Source organism: Macaca nemestrina, chromosome 6 (assembly GCF_043159975.1).
Source record: "Macaca nemestrina isolate mMacNem1 chromosome 6, mMacNem.hap1, whole genome shotgun sequence".
Taxonomy (NCBI): Eukaryota; Metazoa; Chordata; class Mammalia; order Primates; family Cercopithecidae; genus Macaca; species Macaca nemestrina.
This window is the reverse complement of record NC_092130.1, coordinates 108,455,395-108,471,888: the sequence shown is the minus strand read 5'-3', so window position 1 is coordinate 108,471,888 and position 16,494 is coordinate 108,455,395. Positions and strand designations below refer to the sequence as shown.

At 39.4% G+C, this 16,494-nt stretch overlaps 1 protein-coding gene across 14 annotated transcripts in view; it reads left to right on the top strand.

The window, feature by feature from the left end:
- LOC105475214 (microtubule associated serine/threonine kinase family member 4) overlaps positions 1 to 16,494 on the top strand; it is a 577,292-nt gene that overhangs the window by 173,035 nt on the left and 387,763 nt on the right. For all 14 annotated transcript variants that reach the window (XM_011730296.3, XM_011730295.2, XM_071098847.1 and 11 more), the window contains one exon: positions 15,219 to 15,343. In XM_011730296.3, coding sequence (XP_011728598.2) covers positions 15,219 to 15,343 — 125 coding nt within the window. The remainder of the gene's footprint in view (positions 1 to 15,218; positions 15,344 to 16,494) is intronic.

Here is a 16,494-nt window from a genome sequence, read left to right as displayed (position 1 = left end):
TGCACACACTGCATTGCACCCTTGGTTTTTATTTAGTTCCAATAATGTAGGATGGCCTGTATTTTTGCCCTAAGCTACTCTGAAGGAGAGTTAATAATTATGTATGTCATTGATCTTTTATTAAAACTTCTGAAACAAGTTTATTTGTGCTCAGATCAAGAAAAAAGGTTTAGATTGGTCTCATAATTTGAATTCTTTCTTTTGTTAAATAATGACAGCTGAGTAAACCCACTGTTTCTCTTTTTGTCTTGGTTGCCAGGAATCTCAGTGCAAAGTGTTTTATTTTGGTTTTGCTCCATTTTGCTAGCTTTTGGCTGCGGTGGTGTATATGTAAATAACACTAAACAAAGTGGGGAATAATACATCACGCACATACCTGTGGCTATGAGTGTTGTTGTACCCCTACCCTCTTAGGTGTATAAACTGATAATGAAGCATGTAATCTTTAAGGCCTTTTTCTACATTCAGATTCCATTCCAAATACTGTCATGTTACTTTTGCTGACTCTTCCACCTCTCTCTCCTTTGATACCATCTTACATTGTTCTTTTCTTAAAAGAGAGATTACTTTTAATTTTTTTATTTGTGTACCTATCATTCTGTTTGCTAGTTTATAAATTTATTGAGGACTTTTTCCTTGTATCCTCAAAGCAAAGCCTTGTGCATTTCTAATTCTCATATTGCCAGATAAAATATGGGGTATCCAATTAAATTTTAATTCAGATAAGCAACTAATATTTTTTTTTATTATACTTTAAGTTCTAGGGTACATGTGCACAATGTGCAGGTTTGTTACATATGTATACATGTGCCATGTTGGTGTGCTGCACCCATTAACTTGTCATTTACATTAGGTATATCTCCTAATGCTATCCCTCCCCCCTCCCCCTACCCCATGACGGGCACCAGTGTGTGATGTTCCCCTTCCTGTGTCCAAGTGTTCTCATTGTTCAATTCCCATCTATGAGTGAGAACATGCAGTGTTTGATTTTCTGTTCTTGCAATAGTTTGCTGAGAATGATGGTTTCCAGCTGCATCCATGTCACTACAAAGGACATGAACTCATCCTGTTTTATGGCTGCATAGTATTCCATGGTGTATGTGTGCCACGTTTTCTTAATCCAGTCTGTCACTGATGGACATTTGGGTTGATTCCAAGTCTTTGCTATTGTGCATAGTGCTGCAATAAACATACGTGTGCATGTGTCTTTATAGCAGCATGATTTATAATCCTTTGGGTATATACCCAGTAGCAACTAATAATATTTTTAGTATCCAGTGCTATGTTAGGAGCATACATATTCAAATTTACTTGAATTTAAATATTGGTATGCATCCTGTATTCTTATTCGCTAAATCTGGCCATCTTATCAATAAATACTGGAATGGTTCTGTGCCTAGGCGTTATCAGACATAGTCTCATAGGTACAGGCATGGTATGAATGGCAAGTGTTTAGAGGCATTATACATAGACATTCATTCAATCTCCTTTTCGTGCACGTGTGTTGTGTGTGTCTGTGTGTGTGTGTGTGTTTTCCCCCCGTAGCTGCTTAGTCACATGGGAGTCAGGATCATCTTTGCAGACAACCCCAAGCAGCTCTGATACATGATATACTGTACTCTTTGATGTCTAAAAGTTTGTGTGCATTTGCCCTATTACAATGCCTTCAATAGTCACAGTGCTTTCTTTGTGGATCAAATAATGGGAGATGTAATGCATTTAATGAAATGTCTAGAAGAAAATGACCTGGCTTTCAAGCTTGAGAGATGACCATTTGGAGGGTGATTGGAGCAACCAAAAGACTACCTTCCCCCAACTCAGCCCACTGATTCCCCATAAGCATGGCTGAATTCTCTAAGAAGGAATGCTAAGTAGCTGGCAAAACTATTACCGTAAAACATGAAGCATTGACCCTGGAGTTCAGGGCTACTTCATGTCATCTGAGCTTTCAGAAGTTGTCAGTGGCAACTGACAACTGATAGACCAGAAATGGAAACGATGATTCCAACCCTACACCTACCATTAATTTTCAAGCAGTGCAGAGGCAGTCATGATGCTAATCTTGGCTTTGACTTTTCTTATCTTAAAAACAAGGGCATTGTTTTGTGAAGCAATTGGTGTTTTGTTAGGATTTAATTCAGCATGCAGGGTTGGATAACAATGGTTCTTAGATCCTTTTGCTTTGAAACCAGGCAGAGTGGGCTTTAACTTTCCTCATAAGGGAGGAGGGAGAGCAGGTTACCCAGTTCCTAATTGAGATCTCTCACTTCAGAAGTAGGAACCTTTAACAAATGGCCATTTGAAGGCGCTGGGGGAGATGCACTCTATGGTATTTTTGAGGAAATATTTTATAGTTATGCTCTAGATTTCTTATTCATTGATCGATATTGACAAGCATTTCTTAAGACATAAATATTACATTCTTCAGGTAACATACATAGATATTGTTGTTGAGAAAGAATTTGAAATCTATTGGAATAGACCTAGCATGGAACTAGCAAGTATTCCAAAGAAATAGATGTGATTACCTGATTATGAAATACACAGTTATGTGAATTAGACCATATGTAAGAGTTTCCATGTAAAAATAGAGAACCTGTTAGGAAATTTAGACTTGTCTGTAAGTTTCTGCATAGGTTGTGATATGGAGTTTATTTTGTCACCTCTATGGCGACTTTTGTTCTTTTTGTTTCTCTTGTAAAACTACTGGTCCCCAACTCCTTATCCTCTGTCATAACTGTTTAGATGTAGGGTGGTTGTCAGAAATGTTCTGTGTCTCAGGGTTGCCAGTGACATTTGAGGGCATCCATCAAAGCATCTTGGTGAGCAAAAGAGTGTCACTGAGTAGGATTCATAATTTCTTCAAGAAGTAAGATATCAAATATAAGTTGTCCTCTGGGGTATTGAAGTTAATTAGCTTACCTTGAAAATATACATTATATTGTGGAGATGGTAGCCTCTTTTTGAGATGGTTTTTTGAAGAGAAAATCACAGCTGTAAAAAGTGACACAGTCTCCTCCATATCAAGTTTAAGGCCTCTGAGTTTTCTTCATTATTGTTGTCATTATAAAACAAACACTTGAGCCAAACTTAAATATTCTTCTAGGCAATGTGTAACTAAATAATAATGAAAAATATGATCCTTGGGAGAAATATAAATGAGAGACAGATGGAAAGTCAGCACACACAGACTTATGCATCTGGTTCTGTAAAGCCTAGTGTGTTTCACATGCAGGATATTGAGCTAGGTGTGATGTGGGGCTACAAAAACAGATGAGATGCAGAAGTTACAGTGTAGTAGAACACACTGCATTCATAAATAAATGGCACTCTGTACATGTGCACCCACACATAGCAGTGGGTGTTGTGAAGGGGGAAGGTAAGGGTAGTAGCCTTCCTGGTTGGCACCATTGGCATTGAATCCTACTTGTGGATTCCCTTCCAGTGGTGCCAGAATGGGTAAAAGCATCCTGGAGGGGGACCTGAAGCACTGAGCACAAATTGTGTGTTCAGTTTTGTGCTGGGCACTTTAACATGTGTTACCTACTATCATCATCATTAGAGATAAGGAAATCGAAGCTCAGAGAGGTCAAGTTGTTTATCTGGGGCTCTCTAGCTACTAAATGGTGAAAGGAGGATGCAAACTGATATCTGACTGCTTTTCCATTCTGCACTCCTGAGTCCACCTGGTGGATGGAACAAGAACCAGGTATGCTCCAAGTTCCCAGTGCTGGAGAGAATTTGATCTGATCTGAAGACGACAAGGAGGAGGACCGTTGCCAGGAGGAGCTGTTTAACAGTGAAAAGTAGAGTGGATAAAAAGTAATAATTTAGTTTGGACCTTTTGTCAGATGGTATGATAGGTTCTTTGTTTACATTCTAAATTAGTTCTCATCACCTCATAAGATTGGTATCATCATCATTGTACAGCATGTTTATGGCAACTGAGACTTAGAAGGTTAAGCCTATCCAAAGTCACATGGTGGATATATGATAGTAGTCAGGGTTTGATTTTACGATTTAAACCTCATGCCTGGGACCTTTGGTGATAGACTTGAAATCAACAGTTTGATTTTACAAGGTTAGAAATGAAGGGTCTTTCAAGGATCTGGAGGGGCAGTGAACACATTTAGATGGAGTGAAATCTTAGGGTTGCACTGACTGGATTGAGAAGTCACAGTGTGATGCGGAGGAGGAAGAGATGACTCTTATTCATTTGATTATTATTTTAAAGAGGGCCAGGTACTGGTCCTCAGGGAGGTTTTAGAAAGGTGTAGATAAGGCAGCTGGGGAGAGGGAGGACGGAGAGGAAGACAGAAGAGGGAGCTGACAAGTAGTTTAACAGCTGTTCCACATATCCACAAAATGACTCTGAGAAAAAATGGTTCTATTTATTTGCCGTTTCCTTCCATATATCTTGCCAGCAGCATTCATCAATATCTGTCATTTCCCAGGGGGGTTAGACATGTCTAGCAATTCATTCTACTGAATTATATTTCAATACGTGAATTGAGGGAGACCAGATTGCAGATGTTAACACTGACCTCTGCCCAGCATTGCACAGACACCGCCACCACCCACCTCTTTGGGTGCCCTCACTCAGGCAGACATTCATTCTAAGCAACGCTGCTTGATGTCAGAATCTTGTTACCATGTTCTCATTAGTGTAGGCTCTATTTAATACTTCTTTAAAAATCAATTTTAGTTGTCACATTAGTCTTTGGTCTCTGCAACTGGAGTTTGGGGCCAAACCATTATTTATTTTTTGATAAGAATTTTAAATCCAGAAAAATGCCACCTGAAGGACAACTGCCTTGGTGGTCTGGGTAAAACAGGCAGTTGGTGGCCAGGGCCGGGCCTCATTGCAGAATGGGAGAATTTGCTGGGTGTTGGTAAGCCCAAAGGCAGTGATATGCTTGTAATAATAGAAACATTATAGCTTGCCAAGCTTTATCGCATGTATTAATTTGGTTCTAATATCTGCCCTTATTAGAATTTGACTGAGAGTGATAATCTTGGTAGATAAGAAGAAATATTGTTTTTTTTTTTTTAGGAACAAGTTAAGGGAAAGTAAAAGAAAGGTCAAATATATTTCTCTTTAAGTCTGACTTTAATGTGTTTCCATTTAAAAATAAACTATGTGTTAGCATTTTTGCTCTTTTATCATATCATGGCAAGAGTAACAGGCTGGCTATCTATGATTGAGGGTGAAAAGATGACTTTATCTTTGAATCACCTTGCCATATTACCCACACCAAAAATTATTCTGAACACTGCAGCTCTGGTTCACAGTGGCAGTGGCAGCTTGAGTTTCTGCTCCATAGCCTCATGGTTTGTTCAAAGACTTTGATTTCTGTATTGTAGACATGTATGTTCTATCGTTTTTCACCCGTCCCTAGTTCTCTCACAGCATGGAATTGGGCTTTTTAGTGACTCCTTAAAACATTTGTCAGGTACTTAGTCTGTCTGGGCTTGCCTGAAAGAAAAACTTCTGATACCCGTACCCCTTGCTAGGAGCTTCCTTTCACAGTGATGCTCTGACTTGCTCACCAGGCAAATTTTATAGTTAGCAATGTGGTGTTGGCATTCTATGTTAAGTATGGAATGCTGGTGATAATATTCTAAAAAGTGAAATTGGGCATCTCTGGTGGATTTGAGTCTTGTGGAAAAACAGTTTAGCAAAAAAATTTGAGTCTTACAATCTTGATTAAGACGTTGATGCCCTCTTGGCATCACCCTACTCCCAGTACCAGCCTTCCAAAAGACTTGCAGGTGCTCTTGGTCCAGCTTTCAGTTTCCTTGTCAGTTGGAGATCATTGGTCAGTAGTCAGTGATGTCTTTAAGCACTTAGAGTCAAGGCTCTGCTTTGGACTTCCCTTGTGTGAGTGAACACACAGCACTTTTTTTTTTTTTTAAAGCTAGAATAGCAGTTCAATATAGGAGTCAGTGAACTTCTGCACTTTCTGGTCACAGATCTGTTGGTTTCTCAAATTGTATTCATTTATGCCATTAAGAAGAGTGATTTAGCAGCATTGTTGATGCTGTCTAGGTACGGTCATTCTTTTGCAGTGAGGACAAGAAATTGGAAGTCAGTCACCCATGTGAGTGGAAGATGAAGGGAACCATGTCTCTGTTGTGGGAGCACAGCTGAAGATGAATAAGGGAAGCTGTAATTGCCCGTGAGGATGACAGTCATGACGATGAGGGAACAAATGTTTAGGAGTGAGCAATGGGGCAGAGAAGAAGAATCTTTTGATGGCAATGGAATTAGGGTGATGGCTGCTGAGTCATGAATTCTGCCCAGATTTAGACAGTGACTCTTTGCGGTCTTTGCCCCTTCTTCATTTCTTAAGTTTGACAGGTTCTTTAAAAGCTCATTTCCTCTAACTTAAAATGATTGGGAGGGCTTATGTTATAAAGTATAATTTGCAAAAGCAGGTGGTGGTATAGTTAATGTGGATACATCCTTTTGGACAACAAAAAGGATCCCCTTATTTTTTCCTCTATAAGGTACAGTGGTATTGGCCAAGCAAGGGATTAGGGGGCAGGTTAAACACTGTGGTTATATATATATATATATATATATATATATATATATATATATATATATATATATAAAAATTTACCATTTAACTATTTTTACATGTATAATTTAATGGCATTAAGTACAACCATCAGCACTCTCCATCTCTAGAATATTTTCATCATCCCAAACTGAAACCTTGTACCCATTAAACAGGAACTCCCCATTCCTCACTCCCACCAGCCCCTGTAAACCACTGTTATATACTTTCTGTGAAAGAATGCATTTGATTATTCTGGATACTTCACATAAATGGAATCATACTGTGTTCAGAATTGGTTCCTTCTGGTAGTTTCTTGGTCTCGCTGACTTCAAGAAGGAAGCCGCGGACCTTCGCGGTGAGTGTTACAGCTCTTAAAGATGGTGTGTCCGGAGTTTGTTCCTTCAGATGTGTCCAGAGTTTCTTCCTTCCGGTGGGTTCGTGGTCTGGCTGACTTCAAGAATGAAGCTGCGGACCTTCGTGGCGAGTGTTACAACTCTTAAAGGGGGTGTGGACCCAAAGAGTGAACAGCAGCAAGATTTATTGTGAAGAGAGAAAGAACAAAGCTTCCAGTGTGGAAGGGGACCCCAGTCGGTTGCTGCTGCTGGCTTGGGTGGCCACCTTTTATTCCCTTATTTGGCCCCGCTTGTGTTCTGCTGATTGGTCCGTTTTACAGAGCACTGATTGGTCCATTTTACAGAGTGCTGATTGGTGCGTTTACAATCCTTTAACTAGACACAGAGTGCTGATTTGGTGCGTTTTTACAGAGTGCTGATTGGTGCACTTACAATCCTTTAACTAGATGCAGAGCACTGATTGGTGCATTTACAATCCTCTAGCTAGACAGAAAAGTTCTCCAAGTCCCCACTAAACCCAGGAAGTCCAGCTGGCTTCACCTCTCAATACAATGTCTGACCTTTTGTGACTGGTTTATTTCTTTCAGCATGTCTCCAAGGTTCATCCATGTTGTAACACAAGTCAGAGTTACCTTCCTTTTTGAGGCTGAGTAATATTCCATTGATATATATATATATGTGTGTGTGTGTGTGTGTGTGTATATGTGTGTGTGTGTGTGTGTGTATATATATATAACATTTTGTTTATCCATTCATCCCTCAATGAATACTTGAGTTGTTTCCTCCTTTTGGCTATTGTGACTAATGCTGCTATGAATATGGGAGTACAGATATCTATTTGAGCCCCTACTTTTACTTCCTTTGTGTATTTACCCAGAAGTGAGATTAAGCAAGAGAGATTTTACTAGATACAGGGGAAGGTAAAATGGTGAGAATGTCCCTCCTTCCAGGTTAGTGGTGGGTGTAAACTTTCTGGCAGCTGCTTTGAGAGCTTCAGTAGAAATGTCTAGGCAAAGAAAGGCTGTTAGCCAAAACCTATTAACCTATATACCTGTAAAGATATAGGATGAGAGAACAATGTTTGGCAACAGAGCCTGTGCCCTGTCTGCCTGCTCATGGCACCAATTCAGTGCCAGCTTGCCATTGTTCTTTTTGTTTCTATTCCCTTAACTTCTGCAGTGCTACCCCTGTTCTTCCTGCCTTCCTTTTATAGCCGTCCTTAAAATCTCCCCAAAACCCTTGATAGCAATATCTGGGCCACTTCAGCTTCCCCTTTTCCCGGTTGGTACCTTAGAGGGATGTACACATTTTTTTCAGAGTTCTCCTGTATGATTGAGAACCAGAGATCATATCAAGAGAGAGCTTTGTTATGTAGTTACTAGGTCTTATTTTCTCTTTGATGTCCTGCTTGTAGTCCAAGAAAAATAACCTAAAATGTAAGACTATGGACTGGCTAATAAATATATGTTGCACTTCAGGTGGTACGGAACTTTTTTAATGGAAGCTTTCAAATCTAGTCAGGTACCATTATTCCCTAGTGATAAAGTATGGCCATTCTGCTAAAATTATTGCAGACTTGGTATTTTTCTACTTCAGAGGGATACTTTCAGCTTTGGGGTGCTTTGAAAGCATGTATCGTGGCTGGGCACAGTGGCTAATACCTGTAACACTCCCAGCATTTTGGGAGACCGAGGTGGGTGGATCACTTGAGGTCAGGAGTTCGAAGCCAGCCTGGCCAACATGGTGAAACCCTGTCTCTACTAAAAATACAAAAATTAGGCAGGTCTGGTGGTGGGCACCTGTAGTCCTAGCTACTCGGGAGGCTGAGGTAGGAAAATCGCTTGAACTGGGGAGGTGGAGGTTGTAGTGAGCCGAGATCGTGCCACTGTACTCCAGCCTGGGGGGACAAGAGTGAGACTTTGTCTCAAAAAAAAAAAAAAAGAAAAGAAAACACATTCCAGGAGAGGTAATATGTAGGCTTGATAGAGCCAAGGCATGATCTGAGTCTAGATTCAGTAATGTATTTATTTTAATATACATATAACCATACAAGGCTACAGAACTTTCCACTCTGTTAACTAGGGGCCCTGTGGCTCAAACAGCAAAAATAACCAGTACAAAAAGTCCATTCAAACAACCCACACCTCTGTGGTTGAGATTTGACAAGCTCTTGTATCAATCCGTCCAACTGAATCCAGCTTTAATACAGACTTTTATTTATTGCCTCTAAATTTCTAGTCATGCCAGTAGAAAACATTTGATATATGTTTCAATAAGCATAGTAGAATTTTAGAAACATTTTCCCAAAGAACACAGAGCTAATCCAGCTCCAGTTGTAACAACAAGTTCAATTTGGTATTAAAATAGAGCAACCAGATTGCTAGGCAAGCTCACCTCTCTTACGACAAATTAGAAATGGTATTATCCATTAATTTCCACCCTGTGCAGCTGAATAATGCCATTGACAGATGCTAATTTTCTTAAATTGTAGGCAGCAAATGATGCATGAATACGACAGCAACACACTTTTTAGAGGCTCTTGATAGTCATCAAAAAGTGAATTTATGTAAAGTTCGATGTAATCACTATCAACTATGGTATCATGTTAGTGCCTTCTAATGACTGTCTTAAATCCATCTGTTGTCCTCTTTTCTCTATTAACACTAATGGGGGTCTAGGCAGGAATAAAATATCCCATGTGTTGTATTAACAGACCGTCCAATTTATAACATTCATATGATTCCTCAGGACAAGACCTATGCAAATAACGACATCTAAAATCTTACCCATCATTGCATTAGAAGCATTTCATTCTATATGTATATAAGTGCTTCCTAATCTTTTCCAGTGGTTTAACAAAATTTTATTTCTGCTCACTTTATAATTTAATGTGTGTTGGGTAGCTCTTGGTGTTTCTTATTTTTTAAGCTTATATTTATTGAGTGTTCATTCTATATTTTCTATTTTTAGATTTTACAACAGCCGTAAAGTTTGGCTCTGTTCTACGCAGGAACCTGAGGTTTAGAGAAATTCATGTTATAAGTGATAGGCATTTAGAACAGGAACTCAGCAGTCTGACATTAAAGTCAACCATGACTAGAGCAATTAATTTTTTACCATTACTGGCAAAAATCTTTCTGTCCTGTTGGATTTGAAGAAGGTGTTATATAAAAATATGGGCTAAGGACAGATCAGTTATTGGATGTCAAAATCTTGTCTTTTGGGTTAGGCTGTTGAGGTAACAAAGGAATTGAAGGCACACCTTTGGTCTTGTTACCAAGATTGGACTTAAACGAGATAGCCATAAATGTACATAATGTTAAATTGAGTGATTTCAGAGAAGGACGAGATGGTATACATGCTTGTTCTCAGTGGTCTCTGCTTGCTTTACAGTATCCTGTGAGATGTAACAAAACTGCAGTATTCAAAGCATGGCTCAGAGTGTGCGGAGAGAAAGGGCATGGCTCAGGTGTTCCTTTCTTTGTGTTCCCCAGCACTGGGTGCTGGTTCTGGATTCTGTTCAGAGTCCAGCTTCTCATTGAACCATGCTTAGTCTCATTGAGCCAGGGTCCTAGCTTATGAATTTCCTGTACTGAGGCCTTACCTGGGAGTTATGCCTGCTTTTGTTTCGCCCTCTCACTGGCAGAGAGAGAGAGCCTTTCCCAGTCCCTGTTGCTGTGACTTTGATGTTGAGATTCCTCATGGTACCTCTCTGCTACCATTCCCCATCAAATCTCTCCCCTGGCTCCTTGCTTTTCAACCTAGGACCTAGGAGTCCTCCACGATCACCCAGACCTCTGGGGTCCCTGACCTGGGCCATAGGAACTACCATCTTGAGGAGTTGAGGGAAGATGCTCCTAGCTAGTTTGCCATGCAAGAATACAAAATGCATTTTTTTTGCTATGAATTATTAAAAGTAATATTATAAAATATGTACAGAAATTAATAGAGAATAATTCTGTACAACTCTGTATACCTATCAGCCAGCTTTATCAAAGCTTAGTATTTGCTACATTCTCCAGATACATTAAAAAATTTCATATTAAATTTATTAAAACCACAAGTCAAAAACTTAATTCCTCATTTACACTTTTAAGTTGAAGTAGCAAACCCTATTATTCCCTGCTGGTAATTTTTAAAACAATAAAATATTACAGATCCAAAATACTCCTCCCTGCACCCACCCCTCATTTTCTCTGCCAGAGATGGCTACAATTCTGAATTTGCTGTTTATCACTTACAAGAAGAAATATTATTTGTTTCAATATCTTTCAATATGATTCTTTTGTGTGTGTGTGACCTGGCCTAAGTACCCCGTTACCGTGTTTTATTCTGTTGCTATGGTGGTGGTGGAGGATGCAGGTCTTATGATAATATGAAGTGTGATAGTATATTGACTGCTTTTCCATGTCCTAGGTCGAGTGACTAAGTGTATTATCTCCTTTAATCTTATCTACCACTTTGTAAGTTATTATCCCCCTTTTAGAGATGGGAATATTGGGGGCTTGGAATTAAATAAGTTGCTCAACTGCATGTGACTGTAAAAACTGGGTTGCAGACTATGCAAGGTGGCTCATGCCTGTAATCCCAGCACTTTGGGAGGCTGAGGCGGGCGGATTGCTTGAGGCCAGGAGGCGGAGGTTGCAGTGAGCCAAGATTGTGCCATTGTACAACATGGTAAAACCCCGTCTCTGCTAGAAACAAAAATTATCTGGGCATGGTGGTGCGTGCCTGTAATCCTATCTACTCGGGAGGCTGAGGCAGGAGAACTGCTTGAACCTGGGAGGTGGAGGTTGCAGTGAGCCGAGACTGCACCATTGTACTCCAGCCTGAGTGAAATAAACCCTGTCTCAAAAAACAAAACAAAACAAAAAACCCTAGGTTGCAGACCCATTTGTGCCTGATTCCAAGCCTGTGGTTTGAATCACTCTGCTCCCATCTTTCCAGGTGCTTTTCTCTCTTAATATATGTTATTTTTGTATAAATATAGAATCATTCTATTTTAATTTATAACTTGTTCTTCACCGAAGCATATGTGATGAATATTTTCCTGGAGTAGATTGGGCTTTGGAGTCAGAATCCTGATTTTTGCCCATTTGTGTAGCTGTATCCCCTTGCCTAGTTATGTACCTCTCTGGGTTTAAACTGGAGATAATAGTACCTATCCCATATGATTGTTAGGATGTGGCAGTGCCTGGTATATAATAAGGCCTCAATGTATTTTAGCTATTATGTTATACTTGTAAAGGAAATTTAAGAAAATTATCTGTTCAGTGGTTTTCTTCCTGTTGAGACTTCACTAATTATTTTTCTAATAGTATGGTTTCCCTGCCTTTCAGTCAACAAACATTTATTGAACATTTACTAAGTGCCAGGCCCTATAACAGGTACTGGGGATACAGAAAAGAATAAACTTATTTCCTCACATCAGGGGAATTATACAGAGACAGTCTAATAATTATTTATTGTCTTGTATTGTTATTATTATTATTTTATTTGTTGAGATGGGGTCTCACTCTGTCACCCAGGCTGGAGTGCAGTGGTGTGATCTTGGCTCACTGCAACCTTCACCTCCTAGGCTCAAGCTGTCCTCCCATCTCAGCTTCCTGAATAGCTGGGACCACAGATTTGGCTACCACAACTGGCTAACTGTTTAATTTTTTGTAGAGATGGGGCCTCACTATGTTGCCCAGGTTGGTCTTGAACCCTTAGGCTCAAGGGAACTGCTCACCTCAGCCTTCCAAAGTGTTGGTATTACAGGCATGAGCCACTGCACCCAGCCTAATAATTATTTTCTACTAAAGGAAAAAAAGATTTGTTGAATTCTTCACTGAATAAAAATACTTTGCCTTTAATTTTTTCTATTTTACATTAAATTCTCCCAAGTTTTTTTTTTTTTTTTTTTAAATCTACCCTCAGTTTTCTTTAACATGAAGCATATGGAGGCAGAACAACAGTGAGGCTATAGTGGGTTCTCTCCATCATGTAAACCTTGGCATCATATAGCTTCTGTACCTCTTATCATTCCCTTTCCAAAACATGAACAAAGAAAATGCAAAGAAACTACAAATAAATAAATACAAATAATATATAGAAAATGACATAGGAGGGAGAAAAAAATGGATTCAGATTATTAGAGGTTTATATATTTTTAACAAGTGAGCCCTTCAAATACTGAGTGATTTCTGTATTAAAGAAACCATTTATCCCTGTAATATTAATGCAACATTCCTAAATGCAATCTATAGTTTTCCTGCTCTTCCTCATTAATTACTTGCTTTTGGGCCTACAGGGGACCTGTTTCTCAAAGCCATTCTTAGTTCAGCTTTTAGTTCACATTTTGAAATAAGGCAAGGAAAAAATTAAAATTCTAGACATCAAATGCAGCATACCTTGTCCAAAAATATGTCTGAATGTTTTCGAGATGGTGATCAGAACCACAGAGGTTCACTATCACGGAATCTTCAATGATAGTGTTTAAATTAATTGACATTTGCTGCATTTATTTGCTTGGAAAAGGTCAATCTATTATGTGGAGTTGGCAGGAAGCAGGTGACAAAAATCAGTATCACATTTTGTTTTTGTAAGAATATATAGGTTGTAGAAAGAAAGTCTAGAGGAAAATCACTAAATTGTTGATCGTGGTTTTCTTTGGTGTGATGATAGGTAATTTTTGTTCCTTTGTATATATTTGCATTTTCTTCTTGTGAATGAAAAGCTCATCCCAAATAAAGAGGATACTTTTCATTTTTACTGCTGTTATGGCTAAATAGTTAACATTTACTGAGTACTGTACTTACAAACTGTACTTACAAATTTCTCTAATGCCCTCAATAACTACATAGTCAAGTCTATCGCCCCCATTTTAGAGATGGAAAAAACCAAGTCCAAGAGAGACTAAGTTTCCCAGTGTCATTCGGCTACAGAGCAGGATTTCAAAAGAAGATCTAATTTATCTCCAGAGCCTGTGCTTTCACTCTATAATAAAAGAGTGGAAAAGCAATTTTGGCAAAAGAAGCCATTTTTTCCTCTGCAACTAAAATACAAATTTTTGAAAGCACTTGGCTTAAATAAAGCAATGGACTTCTTCACATGGACAATTGATGGGAGATGCCCCTAGCTCCTGTGCTTTGACAGTGCTGGTAGTTAGCATGTACAGTAATGGTAAACCAGTTAATATACTACGATCGTTATTAACCAGTGCAATATGCTTGTGGGATGCACGCCTGAGGGAAGAATGAGGAACAGATGTTACCTGTGCTACAGGGCCACCAGCTATGCATGCTGTAATCCCTCATGATTCTGGAGAGGAATGAGGCTGGAGTCCCCAACACATGGCCCTCAAATGAGATTCTCTGTGTGGTCTGCCATCTTGTCATTGTCTGTTTTTATGGAAGAAAATGTCTACAAGCCCTTTCATCGTTTAGTAAATATTTATTGAGCAGCTATTATGGCCAGTAATTATGCTAATATTGGGGCAAAACAGATGAAAATTGAACGCAGTCTCGACTTTTACTGACCTTTATTGCTATGTGAATATTCATGTCCATCCTAACTTTCCTGAAGTCAAAAACCATTTCTTGTGTGTTAATATTAGTCAAGTCCATGCACCAAGGAAGTAACACAGTGTGAGTTGGTTCAGCTGTTTGACTTTGAAAAACATATATGTATATATTAGAGTTCAAGGTTGATGGAAATTGCTCCGTGTACCTAGACTGACATTGATGTCCTGATTTATGCAAATAGATATGATTATGTATCCCACAGACAAGGTTGGATGGCCACCTGCACTTCAGAGAAAAAGGGCTGGGGGAGAGGCACCAGCCCCATTTCATCTTGAAAGAATTCTGCTTCCTTTTGTTGGCCATGATCTCCACTTTGTAGATTATTTTATAATTGAGTCCTAGATCACTTTCCATATTAGATTTTTTCAAAAAACACTTACAAATGCACACACTTGCTTCTGTGATGCTAAGAATGCTTTGTGTACTTATACATATTCTCAACGCATTCCCTTGGTATAGGCAGATGGGAAAAAAAACACCTCATCCTACCTTGATGAGGCTACACTCATGCAGGAGATGATGTTGGAGGTCAGGGCCAGACCCTGCCACTGGATCTCCTGACTGAATTAGAACACGTTTTCCCAGGTTGCTATTAATAAATGTTATTACTGGGTATGGCAGAAGTAATACAGAACAAGGTTGGCCAGGAATAGACACCCAACCCTCACCCCCATTGCAATAAGACTACTGCCGTCTGCCTGTCACTTACATTTTCTTCTCTTTAACTCCAACAGGGAGATACCTCCTTCCAAACCCGGTGGCGGGACAGGCCTGGCCGGCCTCTGCGGAGACGTCCAACCTCGTGCGCATGCGCAGCCAGGCCCTGGGCCAGTCGGCGCCCTCGCTCACCGCCAGCCTGGTGAGTGTCCGCGGGCGCCGGTGGAGGCTGCTCTAGCTCACCACCCCCCTGGGGACAATTTAAGTTAATTGAGTTTAACTATATTTAAACGTACCCACATGTGACGTTAAGCACAGATTTGGCAATGTGAAATTCCTTGCTTTCAATGTGCTAATTTCTACGCCTGTACCCGGTTTGGAGGATTTCTCTCAATTTTGGCCTCATCTCTACCCTTCTCCCAAAAGAAATGAAAGTATTTCTAGGCCTTTTTGTAGCTTTTTATTTGGAAATAATATAAAACTTATGGAAAAGTTGCAAGAATAAGAAAAATTCTTAGAATACCAGTTTATCCTTTATCTAGATTTGACTAATTAACGCCTTGCCAAATTAGCTTCTTAATTTCCTTTCTCTTTGTGTGTATGTGTATGTATGTGTGTATATGTACATACACACATGATTTTTGAGCTATCTGAGAGTGCATAATCTATATATCATAGACCTTTCTTATCACGGTTATCAACTGGAGTAAATTTATGACTGATACAATCCAGTTATCTACTCTGTCACCTGTATTTCAGTTTTATCAATTGGCTCATTAATGTCCTTTATAGCATTTTCCTTCTTCCAGTGTAGGATCCAGTCTAGGGTCATGTCTTGCATGAAATTGTCCCTCTCTTTAGTCCCCAAACATCTGGGATGTTTCCACAGCCTTTGTCTTTTATGACATTTGACATTTTTGAAGAATTGTTTAATGGCTTATTTTTAAGGGAATATTTCTCGTATTTGTTTGCTCTCTCCTCATGGTGAGATTCAGGGTTTTACATTCCAGGCAAGAATACGACACTGGTGATGTCATATCCTCTTAAGGAATGAGCTCTGGAGGCCCATCACATCCATCTGCCCCTCTCTGTGATGTTAATTGTGATCATCCAGTCAAAGTGTTGCCTGATTTCTCTCTGTAGTTACCACTTTCTCTCTCCCAATCTATGAGGGAGGTACTTTTAAGCAATGCAGATACGCTTTTCATCAAAATTTCCCCAAGAATCCATAGGTGATTCTTGCCTGGATCACTCTTTTCTGTGTTTGAAAATGGTGATTTTTCCAACTTCAGCACTCTCCATAAATACACGTGTATTTGTTAGCAGCATGGACTCACACATTTCTATTTTTTC